Here is a 13283-nt window from a genome sequence, read left to right as displayed (position 1 = left end):
AGAAAGGCATGGGAGCAGAGAAGACAATACACCGTAACCATTTATTACCCATCGGGTATTTGGTGAGACTCCCTGATGACCAAAGTGAAGATCTGACCCAACAAAGACCTGTTACCAGGGCCCAAAAAAGAAGGGTGAAGGAACCAGGTCAGACCGACAACCATGATGAGGAAATGTCCTCAGGATCGGAGTATGAGGAAGTTAACCTCCCACAAACTTTGGAGTTCAACTGGAGTAGGGTGGTGCCATTTTCTGATGTGTCCGCCGAGCCGACTCGGTCAGTAAATTTTGAAGCTGGAGTGGAAAGACCAGCTCAAGATCTGGTTGAGACAGAGTCAGTTATTGGTTGCTCAAACCTACCTCCCGATGTTGATTCTGAGGTCAACGTCATAGGAAAGGGAGCTCCAAACACTGATTCAGAAGTCAATGTTTTAGAAGAGGGAGCCGATCTCAACCCAGATGAATATGCTGCAGCTGAGATGGAAATAGCTGGACGAGAAAAAAGAATCACACGTCCAGTAGTCAAGTTGTGTTACGATCAACTGGGCAAGCCTTGTGATCATCCAGTGAATGTTTTAAGCCATGGAGTGCTGGTGGGAAGTGGACTCTACAGAGACTTCAGAAGCAATCCCTGTCAAACTCTCTGGTGCCACCCCATGGCGTTGTGTTTCACTTGTTCCTATCTGGCCCCTACCCTTAACTGTGAATCTATTAGAGTCTTCTAAATTTTATTTTGATGAGGGCATCAAAATCTTCTAGAAGGGGGAGGGTGTAACCCGGTAGTAATTTTATTTAAAATAAATAAAGTGAAAGATTATTTTTCTGGTATGGATGTAACTATTATTTTGAGTAAATAATAGGGTTTGGGTTTATATTGTTTTTAAATGGTAAAGGAAAAGAAGAAAAAAAAGGTGTAATCTCATTTAGTTTATTTCCTTGTATGATTTTGATTATTGGTTCATTTATAAGTCCCTCGTTTTAGCCAATTGTGATTGGCTCTGGAGACGTGAGGGGGCGGGGTCAAGGAGGAAAGAAGAACGGAGGAGAAGAAGCGGAGAAAGTTCGAGAAGGTGGACGGCGAAGGATTTTTTTCCCTCCAGATCTGCGGGAGAGAAGCCTGAGTTTTCGGAGAGACAAAAAACCGGGACACAAACGAAGATATTTGAACGGAGAGTTCAGAAGAAAATCTTGGCTTTTGAGTCGAGGAACGGCGGGTGAGCTGGAAGCGAGCCAGCCGTTGTCTGGGTCGGAGAGGACGGCGCGGGAGTCGGGAGCGGAGGCTGCTAAGCTAGTGTGCATCACGATGGATCATATTTAGGCGAAGTAGTCGTGTTTTCTGTTATCCTTGGATCCAACTGGAGAATTTCAACGCACTCAATGTTTTGCAAGAGAAGCAACAGGCCTGCAACGTTTTTGTTCTTTTGCTTTTGAGGTGCCGGTACCGTGAGTAAACTGAACTGTGTGTGTGTGTGTGTGAAAAGGTTTCAAAGACAAACGGGTGAAACTGTTAATGTTCCACAGTTGTTAAAGGTATACAGTGACTTTAACTAAACAGTAGTAATATCTGGGAAACTTTTATTTTGTGACATTTAATTTGTAAATTGAGTTGAAAACAAGTGTTTATCTTTGTTTAGATTAGGCCAAAAGGGGACATTTTGAGTATATTTTAGGGTAACTGGTGTAATTTAATTTTATACATTTTTCACTTAATTGGAGTGGTTTATATTTTTTGTTGGGGTATCAATTTATATTTTATTTACCAAATTATTATAATTTATTAAACAAAGCCTTTACAAAATTTGGCTAAATATTGAAAGATCTCTGGAGTCTCTTTATTTTCTTATTAGGAGACACGCTTTGATTTATCAGGTGCAGTTTTTCTGGTATCCACCTGGACATTGTTCGAACCCAAGCACCCACCCTTCTACCCTAAACTAACAGGAGGGCTCCACGGGTGTTACACTTGTATAAATTAATCTTTTTTTAAATGCAAAAAAATAAACAAAATATTGTGACATCTTTGCAGATTTTTTTGATGTCTCACTTGTTTTTTACAATAATTGAGATAAAAACTGTTTAAGTTTACAATATTTTTTAAAGTTATTTTTAACGTTAAAAAGCTAAAAATTAATTATTGTTATCCCAATTACAATACTACCATCTTTAATCCCTTACATTGATTGTGGCATAATTTTAGAAAAGGTTAGGAACAAACTTTTTCTTTGAAAATTTCTAGACAATGCAGTTTAATTATATCCCGAAATATACCGTTCTCCTGGCAACCTCCAAGCCCAGACTCGTCCATCAGATTACCAGATGGAAAAGCATGATTCATCACTCTAGAGAAGGCATCTCCACTGCTCTAGAGTCCAACGCACTTTGCATTGCACTTGGTTACGTGTGGCTTGGATGCAGCTACTCGGCAATAGAAACCCATTCCGTGAAGCTCTCAGCGCACTGTACTTGGGCTAATCTGAAGTCTGGAGCTCTGTAGCAATTCATTGTGCAGAAAGTCAGCGACCTCTTTGCACTATGCCCTTCAGCATCCGCTGACCCCTCTCCGTCAGTTTACGTGGGTGAGATGATGTTGTTCCCAAACTCTTCCATTTTGTTTTGACATAGCTGACAGTTGACTGTGGAATATTTAGGAGCAAGGAAATTTCACAACTGAATTTGTTGAACAGTTGGCAGGCATCCTATGACAGATCCACGCTGGAATTCACTGGGCTCCTGAGAGCAGCCCATTCTTTCACAAATGTTTGTAAAAACAGTCTGTATGCCTGAGTGCTTGATTTTATACACCTGTGGCCAGGTCAAGTGATTAGGACACCTGATTCTGATATTTGGATGGGTGAGCGAGTACTTTTGGTAATATAGTGTAGTTCTCTACAATGATCAAGACTGGAAGAATAATGCTCAAACCAAGAGGGCCCTAAAAACTACAGAGCATTTCCAATTTCCAAAGTTGGCTACACACATTGCACTAATTTTATTGAGAAACTCAATTTTGATTTTCTCCTTTATTAGGTCACAGCATATGTAGCTATGGATGAAAATTTATCTCATTCTAAAACCGAATGACATTTGAGCTGAATGTCTTTTAGGACAGTGGTCCCAAATCCCCGGGCCACGGACCGGTACCGGTACCGCAGAGAAAGAATAAATAACTTACGTTACTCGGTTACTTTCGGAATCTGAAAGATGTTTTATTTTGAAAAATTGAAAGATTCTCTGTTACATCCTTCACTCTAGACCAGGGGGGTTTTCCAGAAATCAAGTTATGCATGGTAAGTTTGAGGCTAAGGAAGATGATAACCTCAGCTTTCGGTTCCAGAAATGGAGATATGTTTCAGGATGTGTCAAGTTGCCATGGCAACTCATGGTCTGAACATAACCTGGTCTGGAGCAGGTTTAGTTGAAGGTTAGTTTGTTTTCAGAGAGGTGAAGCAGCATGGCATGTCCATGTAAAGATGATTTAGTGGATGAAGAAGCTCAGATAATACTTTTTCCACCGTGAGAGGGTGATAAGACTAAGGATATACTAAGGACACATATGGATGTTGGAAAGATAAACTTTTTACTTTGATCTAACTTAATTATTTGCTTCTGTTAAGATAAATCATTTTTTTGTTTAGTCAGTTTAAAAATAACACGTAGTTATCAGACAGTTATTTTACTTTCATTCAAATTAATTCAATTAAGTAGGTGTAACTTTGGTGCTGCTGTTAGATCGGCACCACAAGGGATTGTGGGACACCATTCCCTTTGCCTGTCTGGACGGATTTGGGTTTAAGTGTGGGTTTTTGATCAAATGTGTTTAGTTGTTTAGGTTTTTTAACTGTGTTTTGCCGAGTTATTTTGTCCTACTATGCTTAAGCCTCTGCACCATGAGTGAAAGGGAGGGAGAGGATGATGAGTTTATATAGCACCCCTACTATTTAAAGTGTGGATGCCATGCTTTGAACAACTTTGTCAAATAAAAAAGCCCTTTAAACGCTGATTCTATTGATACCAATAGTTCGCGTCGAAAAAAATCCGAAGCATATGAATAATAGACATCTTTCGAAGGAATCAGAGATTTGGATCTGCCGCTAGAGCGCAGGCTGGAAGTGAGCCCGATATGACCTGTGACGTCATGAAAGGCGTTGACTTTCGCAGTTCCGCTTCGGACAGCATGTAAACAAAACAGGTAGTCTTCGTTTCTCTCGTGTTTAAATCTGTTAATCATCAACATGCCAAGTCGTTGTGTGGCAGCTGGATGTAGCAATACATCTAGTGAAAGTGTATCTGTGTATAAAATTCCCAAAACAAGAAACGCTGCTGAAAAGGGGAAAGTTCAAGAAGGTGGACGGCGAAGGATTTTTCCCTCCAGATCTGCAGGAGAGAAGTCTGCGTTTTCGAAGGGACAAAAATCGGGACACAAACGAAGAATTTTGAACGGAGAGTTGGGAGGAGGATCTTGGCTTCTGAGTCGAGGAAAGGCGGGTGAGCTGGAAGCGAGCGAGCCGTTGTCTGGGTCGGAGAGGACGGCGCTGGAGTCGGGAGCGGAGGCTGCTAAGCTAGTGTGCATCACGATGGATCACATTGAGGCGAAGTAGTCGTGTTTTCTGTTGTCCTTGGATCCAACTGGAGTATTTCAACGCACTCAATGTTTTGCAAGAGAAGCAACAGGCCTGCAACGTTTTTTTTCTTTTGCTTTTGAGGTGCCGGTACCGTGAGTAAACTGAACTGTGTGTGTGTGTGAGCGCGCGCGCGCGCACGAGAAAAGGTTTCAAACGGGTTCAAACGGGTAAAACTGTTAATGTTCCACAGTTGTTAATGGTATACAGTGACTTTGTTAACTAAAGAGTAGTACCATCTGGGAAACTTTTATTTTGTGACATTTATTTTGTAAATTGGGTTGAAAACCAGTGTTTACCTTTGTTTAGATTAGGCCAAAAGGGGACATTTTGAGTATATTTTAGGGTAAGTGGAGTAATTTAATTTTATACATTTTTTAGACTTACTGGAGTCTAGCCGAATCTTCATGCTGGCTATCGTCATCGGCATGATCACTAGACCTACTACTTTCTGCTATATCCTCCTCACTTTCGCAAAAGGGTTCGAATCGATACGGTTGCAAAAGTGACTCATCATCATGATAATCTCCGCAACTTTCCTCTTCATCTTTCTGTTCATCTGATGATAAATCGCTAATAGAGACGGTAGCATCACTCTGTGCTTCGCTATCGGTGCTAGCCATGTTGTCTTCCTTGTCTTCCTTTCGTTACGTCACAAACAGGGCGGCGCGAATTCGGCGGAATGCGTGAAGCCGGCGGCCGTCCTCGTTTATATTGCGTTTTTCGCTATTTATTCTTTTTCGAAAAATATTAAAAACAATCGCAACATGAAATAGAAACTATTTACTATATTTTGGCTTATTAAAATAGGCCATGTCACCCACACTTTAAAGTCATAATAAAAAGGTTGGAAAATTCCTAAATGAATGCACATATGAAGTGCATATTATTTCGTTCTTTTTATGGTTATACAAATGAGTATGTCTGCCGGCTCAAACTTAGACATATGAGAGTTCAAGATTTGTAATTCATTAAGATGGAAAAAATATTAATTGAATTGGAGTAATATGACATTTAGTTAAATAAATATGTAAATTTCAGTTGTATAAACAATTATTGAGTTTTATAAATGTAAGAAATTAGGTTGAATACATTTAACCCAATTACTTGTAACCAATAGAAGTAATTTAAGGTGGCAAAATTGGACAAAGGTTTTATATATATATGCGTCACAAGAAAAATGGTAAGATCAAAAATTATCAAAAAATAAAAATAAGATCAGAAACTCGTACGTTTACTTTGTCTGTTTTTCTACTACAAGCAGAAACTCTTTCTTTTGCTAATGCAGCCGTACTACTTTTTTGATGGACGTAAAATCTTCGTACGCCGTCATTAATCTTCGACTCCGTCTCACTGAAGTATAGGGCTCTATTTTTTTCACCACGCGTTTCCATGGTGACTCCGGAAATCGGCGATCCATTGAGAGTGTCTTTATGTACTTGACGAGCACGTGCATTAAGCCAGGGTTAACAAGTCGAGCGTAATTACGCCAACTTATATCCGGTCTTTTGGAACCGACATACCCAGAGTAAGCAAATTCAGGCGGATTTCAGCCAGAGTTCAGGCTTAAAGTCAGGGTAGTTTAAACATGCTTCCTTGAATACCCCCCAGGGGTGGTGAACACGCAGCTCTCGAGCCGCATGCGGCTCGAGGCCAATGAGCATGCGGCTCTTTGCGTCTCATTATACTGTGGCAACCCGGGGGTTAGCCCCTAAGACTCAAGAGAAGTGGGGAATTGTGGGTGTAAAGTTCCTCACCATGAATCAGGGGGATGTTTAGCAGAATTGATAGCCATGCTGATTGGCTATTTCTGGGCATATTAACGTATGCAAGCATCAATGTTGGAAAGTGGCAAGTCAAACTACCCATGAGTTTGCTTATTCCTCTCTGAGATCGTGCAAAGTCGGTTGATGGATTTGTCACGGATGTGCTGCGACAATAATTTTGACATACTGAGCCTCATTTCATAGGTAATTCACTTTAATACAACTCGCAAATCCATCAGAGAGTATTAAAATAAATAATAAAAAGACTGCTGGGCAGTGTGAGTGTTTAGATTCTGCTCACGACACATAAGTGACCGCCAATCATTTGCGCTGGTTATGGCAGAAAAGAACAAAACGTATCCCGGGGAAAATGAAAAACTCTTCCTGATCTGACACAAATTGTCTCCTTTTTTAACAAGTTGAAGCTTTTCAAAGTCCACAGACACCTGACCGAGCATGCCTGTGTAAATATTGTGAGTAGTGTTAGCCCCGCCTTCAGCCCCTACGACTCATGGGAAGTGGGAAATTTATCCATGAAACCTGACCTGAATGACAATATAGAGAAACTGAACACCTGCATCAGAGACATCAAGACCTGGATGACAATTAATTACCTCCTCTTGAACCCAGAAAAAACTGAGGTCATTGTACTAGGTCCTAAAAACCTGAGAGATGATCTGTCTGCTCAGATAGTCTCCCTGGATGGCATAAGTATAGCCCCCAATTCCACAGTTAGAAACCTTGGGGTTTTATTTGACCAGGATTTATCATTTAAGGCTCACATATCCCAGGCGTGTAAACTGCCTTTTTTCACCTGCGGAATATTGCTAAGATCAGAAATATGTGTCCTAAGAGTTCCTTAAGAAGTCTCCAGCTTGTTCAGAACGCAGCAGCTAGATTGTTAACAGGAACTAGCAGAAGAGATCACATCACTCCTGTGTTAGTTTCGCTCCATTGGCTCCCAGTTGATTCTAGAATCAAGTTCAAGATCTTCCTGTTAACCTATAAGGCCTTACATGGACTGGCCCCGTCCTATATTAAGGACCTCATAGTCCCTTACCATCCAATAAGAACACTTCGCTCGCAAAATGCAGGACTGCTTGTGGTTCCTAGAATTAGTAAAAGTACGGTTGAAGGTAGAGCGTTTAGCCACCAAGCCCCTGTTTTATGGAATAAGCTCCCAGCTCATGTAAGAGAGGCCGACTTGGTTTCTACATTCAAAGTTAGACTGAAAACATTCCTCTTTGGACAGGCTTATTGTCAGACTAGTTACTATTCAGAGAGTATTTAACTTAATGTTAATGTGTTTAAATTAAACTTAATAACAATTATTTGTTTTAAAAGGCTGCTAGAAGTTGAAGCTTGGGTAACTATGGTGCTCTGGGGTTCTGTCCTCTTTTCTCATCTACTTCTACCCTTCCTCTCTTCTCTATTTTTGATCATTATTTATCATTTAATTCTCCATGCCTCTGTTTGGTGCAGTGCGATTCATGTATTGTCCCTCTTTCCCTCTCCCCTCCTGGGGAGTGGGAGTGCTTCAATACTCCAGTTGACTCATCCGTGCTCCTCTTCCTGACCGTGTACCTCTCCTTTGCTCCTGCTCCTACACCTGGCTGTGGTTCCTGTCTCCTGGCTCGACTCGCGCCCCTGACTGTCCCCCCAACCACGGCTGGATGAAGCTTGTCTGCTGGACTTTATATATGTAGTGGTAGAGCTAGATAAGTTAATTCTTCTCTAAGAGTTTTGGTAAATTGCCTGTCCGTCCTGGGGGAGGATCCCTCTTTCATGTGGGCACCCCTGAGGTTTCTTCGTTTTTTCCGGAATCCGTTTTTTTTAGGAGTTTTTCCTTACCGCGAAGGGGGGTCTAAGGGCAGGGATGCCAGTATAGCTTAGTCAGTTTGTTAGTTCATTTTAGTATTTTCTTGTTGAACTCTTTGTATTCATGATCCTTTTGAGTTCATGTTTTACTTCGAAGCCCATCGAGACGACTGTTGTTGTGATTTTGGACTATACAAATAAAATTGAATTGAATTGAATTGAATTGAAATCTTGGGTATAAAACCATTAGTGAGGTGGCTATGAGCAGATGTGAGGTTCATGATGTTTGGGTACTGACGGTTGAGTTCAAGTAAATGCACTGGTTAGCTGGTTGGAGGCAATTCAATACCTGTTTACTTGCTACAGTGGTGAACAAGTGAAGTAATTTCAATATTCATTAACATGTCATCAATTAATTGTTTTTCACAACAAATATTCATCAATAAATTTTAACCCTTGTGCTATCTTTGGCACTTTAACATTGGGAGTTGGTTCATCTAGACCCACTAGACAATGTGCTGAACCTTTTTTCTTCAATGATTTGTGAACCTCACTGGTGTCCATGGATTGCATGAAATCTTTCCACCTTTATCCACCTTTGTCATGGTTGGGAGAACACGACAATGCAAGGGTGGGGTCATCTAAGATAGCACAAGGGTTAAATAATTTTTTTAAAGACTTTTAATTTAATTCACTGATGTTAAAATTAATTTATGCTACACTCAACTGAAATAAAACTTAAAATAAACACAAGTACAATAGTTGCTTTTGTGTTGTAGGGAGAGGAGTGTTTTATGGAAAACAATACATATTGCGTGTTTGTACGTATTGGCAGGTCAGTGTGTGGTGTGGCTCTTTGACTTTCACCCGGCTTTCAAACTTGTTCGCCACCCCTGCTCTGGACGCAGGCCAAGGCGCTCTTCTCGTTCACGTGATAGGTTACTGCTAAAATAAAACCAAGGAGCTAGCAAAATGAGTAAAAAATAAACGTCTTTGGAACGTTTCTTTGCCAAGGGAAAAGGCCCAGCCAGGAGCCAGAATAGGAGCCTTCCACTTCCGGGGGAAAAAAGAAAGCTATATTTAACAGATAGCACTTCTTTTTTTCACCATGAGTGTGGGAAGTGGAGAGGATAATGACACCTGTGCGATGTACAATGTCATGCATGTCAAAATAAAAGCTCAGGGTTCATCTTGTCACATCTCTGTTCTCACTACGTTGCAGTGTTGCTATATTACTCATCAGCCTACATTTGAAAGACCGGTTCGTGAAAACTTAGTGTGACGTCATACCGGTCTGTGGCGCTAAAAAGGTTGGGGACAACTCTTTTAGGAGACAAGACGGACTGCAATCTTAGGTCTTTGTCAAAACATGAACTTTGGTTTAGGGCTGACTGAGGAACCCAGAGACTCACAGCATTCCCATTTTCCAGCCAGGTGATCGTGGGTATTGGAATTCCTGTAGCATTGCACTCCAGAGTTATCTGGCTGCCGGACGGAGCTCTCTTTTCCTTCGGAGCACGCAAGATTCGTGCTGGAGCTGCTCAAATACAAAACATTAAATAAAATACCAAACAAACACCAAGCTGACACTGATAATAAACACACTTTATAGTAATCTCTTTAAAAATCTGAATGCAAATTGTAGCCCATTGTTTCTCTTACATGGTAAGTACATACCTTGTACCTCAATGGTGACAGTCTTTGATAAAGCTAACCCAAAGCTGTTTTTTGCCACACAGCGATACTGTCCTGCATCCTCTTTCTGGATGTTGTGGATCTTTAATGCTCCACTGTCAAGAATTGTGATACCCTCACTGAACTGAAAAACAATTCACAAGGAAACAAACAAAAAACAAGTTTAAAATATTTTTCTTTTTTACATTCACTCCACTTGAGTAAAGTTTTCATTTAAAACTAGTAACAATACTCAGAAGCCATATTGAATTTCAGGAAACAAAGTTAGATTCTGTTGTCATCACACATGTACAATGAAACTCAACACATCCAATAACATTGCTGTTAATGAGGGGATGTTCAACGTCATTCAGATTATTATGATCTTTATTTTATTGATAAAATGGTAAATGGTGTATATTTATCAGAATCAATTTTATTGGCCTACTACAGTACATATACAAGGAATTTCCCTTGTGCTCTCATGAAGACCAAGCAAGGTATAGGAAGGTATAAAGGGGTAAAGACAAAAAGGATAAATAATTTAAAAAAAGTAATATGAAGATAGATATAAGGATAAATGAACATAACTAAATAAAAATGCAACAGTAGTTCCAGTGTGACAGTTATCATGTTTGTGTTCCGTGCTCTGTGAGTGGTCAGGAGTTCATCAGAGTGACGGCTCGGGGGAAGAAGCTGGCTTTGTGGTGAGTGGTTTTAGCGGACATTGTCCTAAAATGTCGCCCTGACGGGAGAAGTCTAAAAAGGTAGTGTCCGGGATGAGAGGGGTCTTTTGCGATTCTGCCAGCCCGCTTACTGACCCTGGACCGGTACATGTCCTGAATGGAGTGAAAGCTGGAACCACTAATCCATCCTAATTCTCTATAGCGCTTTACCACCTTCTTAGAAGGTCCAAAGATTTTACAATCCCATTCACACAATTGTAGCAACCCCACTGCCCAAGACTGGTGCCAACCTGTAACCAACAGGAGCAATGTGGTGCTCAATGCCCCAGGGACTCTTCAACACATGGCGGGCAAGGTGGGACTGAACCTGCATTCTTCCAATCAGAAGTTGACCACTGTACCTTAGCACCACGGCTGCCCCTTTATTGTTTATAAATCCTAGAACATTTTTTTGTCCATTTCTCTGTTTAGACTTAAAAATCAGTTACTACATTCAAAGTGTTGACTAATTTGTATTTATTTATTTTCGCTCAAGTAATTATTTGGATAATTATTTTTACTTTTACCTATGGGGTGCAGTTTGTAAAGTTACTCGGTCAAAGATTAACTCCAATGTGTTGGTTACTTGGCCTGTTTTAGGAAAAAAAAACAAGTTTCATTTTTCAAATACAAATTTTCACAATTTAATTCATGTATTTATAAAGGTAACGTTAAATATTTACTTAGCAAGCTACATACACACACACATATATATATATATATATATACATATATATATATATATATATATATATATATATATATATATATATACACACACACACACACACACACACCCACACACACACACACACACACACACACACACACATAATATATTTTTTACAACTCTATATTTAATTTACAAAATAAATGTTTAGTTTGTAAACAAAACATTACATTTTATAAAATAAACATTTAGTTTGTAAAATAAATATTTAGATCTGACCTAAATATTTATTTTCCAAAATAAACATTTAAGTTACATGGCTAAAAATGTATTTAAAAAAATATTAAAGTCCAAATTAAATATTTAGCTTTTTTTTTTAAAATATTGAGTTTGGAGTTAGAAATGTAACTTTTTAGGAACAAATTTTGTTCAAAACTAAATATCTAACTAATATGCAAATGAACTTGCGATAAGCGGAAGTGGGCCACCAAAATAAAATCTGGATTTTGCACTTTAGTTGAACTGAGCTGAACCAAAAACATTGGACAAGCATTTTTTAAAATTGTTTTCATTGTAAATAGGCTTCTTCTTAGGGCACAGAGCTACACTATTTTTTTTTAACCCTTAGATGACCCCACCCTTACATTGACGTGTTCTCCCAACCATTACAAAGGTGGATAAAGGTGGAAAGATTTCAAGTAATCCATGGACACCAGTGAAGATCACAAATCATTGAAGCAAAAAGGTTCAGCGCACTGTCTAGTGGGTCTAGATGACCCAACTCCCAACGTTAAAGTGCCTAGGATAGCACAAGGGATATTATACTTGTCTTGTCCAACAGCTGAGCAAACAGATGAGAGCTGGATGCCTGTGTTCGACCTATTAACTGTTACAACATGGGTTTAATAATCTTCTAAAACACAAGGTGTATATTTTGATTTACCCCTTTTGTAATTTAGACTAAATTTTATTTATATTAACTATATTTGTAACCATTTTTTGTTGGACCGGACAGAAAAGAACAGGGGGGAAAAAGAGACGGGGATGTTAAAGAGGGGGGGAATAAGATGGATGATTATAGAAAGGGGTAACATCATAAACCAACAAGCAACAAGTTGCTTGAACCTTACTGTCCATTACTGTCAGGTGTAGATGTACCAAAAATCTAAGAGGGGTGGGGCATGTCAACACACACACTCAAATGTTACAAACATACCTGTTGGCTCCAACAATGTTCACATACAAACATGTCAATATGTACACAGTACAACTATAGTTCGCACAGGCATACTCATGCATTCAGACTAACACATGTCATTTAATCATGCAAACTATTTGTGCAAAGGTGATCTAGCACATGTGCTCGAGTGAGTGTTCTTCTGGGGTGGATGATGGAATGTAAAAAGGAGGTAGAGTTCCCAGTCATCCCTACACCAAGGCCCCCGCCGAAGCAGCAGTGGTAGGCAGGACAACCCCACCCCAACACCTGCATGGTTTAGTAGATAGAGGAAAGCCGCCCGCCGGGCAATCACATCCGCCACCCAGGCCAGAGCCAACATGACCGCCACAGGGGCCCCCAATGCTAGAGAGTTCAGAGGCACAAGGTAACAGAGAGTGCAAGCTCCAGCCCGTCCAGAAATGGGTAGGCTGCTGATTAGGAGGTACTAATCAAATAATGCTATATGATATTTGTATAGCAATGAACAGCCCCCATCCCAACTCCCTTAATGCATGAGCTACAAAGAACTGTTGAGATCATTTCTACTAGGAAAGGGACTGATATTGAACCAAAATGCACTTGGGTGGGCTTATGCTTTATTTCATTAGAGCAGGAGAAGCAGCAGAAAGAAGCAAAACAAAAGCAGATAGTAGGCTGTGGACAAAAACAGCACCGTTGTAAACTCCATAAAAAGTACAGATCACCAGTCCACGTCAGGCGCGAGAAGGAGGAAGGGGGTTATGCGAGTGCGGTGAAGAAGCCTATTTACAAAAAAATTGTTTTCAGTGAGTG

The 13283-nt window shown here is 40.0% G+C and overlaps 1 protein-coding gene across 2 annotated transcripts in view; it reads right to left on the bottom strand.

Moving 5' to 3' along the window:
• musk (muscle associated receptor tyrosine kinase) overlaps positions 1-13283 on the bottom strand; it is a 61078-nt gene that overhangs the window by 34738 nt on the left and 13057 nt on the right. For both annotated transcript variants that reach the window (XM_011481962.3, XM_020707816.2), the window contains exons 5-6: positions 9881-10022; positions 9616-9740 (exon numbers count right to left, since the gene is read on the bottom strand). In XM_011481962.3, the coding sequence (XP_011480264.1) occupies positions 9616-9740; positions 9881-10022 (267 nt within the window). The remainder of the gene's footprint in view (positions 1-9615; positions 9741-9880; positions 10023-13283) is intronic.

This window comes from Oryzias latipes, chromosome 12 (genome assembly GCF_002234675.1).
Source record: "Oryzias latipes chromosome 12, ASM223467v1".
Taxonomy (NCBI): domain Eukaryota; kingdom Metazoa; phylum Chordata; class Actinopteri; order Beloniformes; family Adrianichthyidae; genus Oryzias; species Oryzias latipes.
Note: the sequence above shows the minus strand (reverse complement) of the source record. Positions and strands in the feature narration are given on the sequence as shown.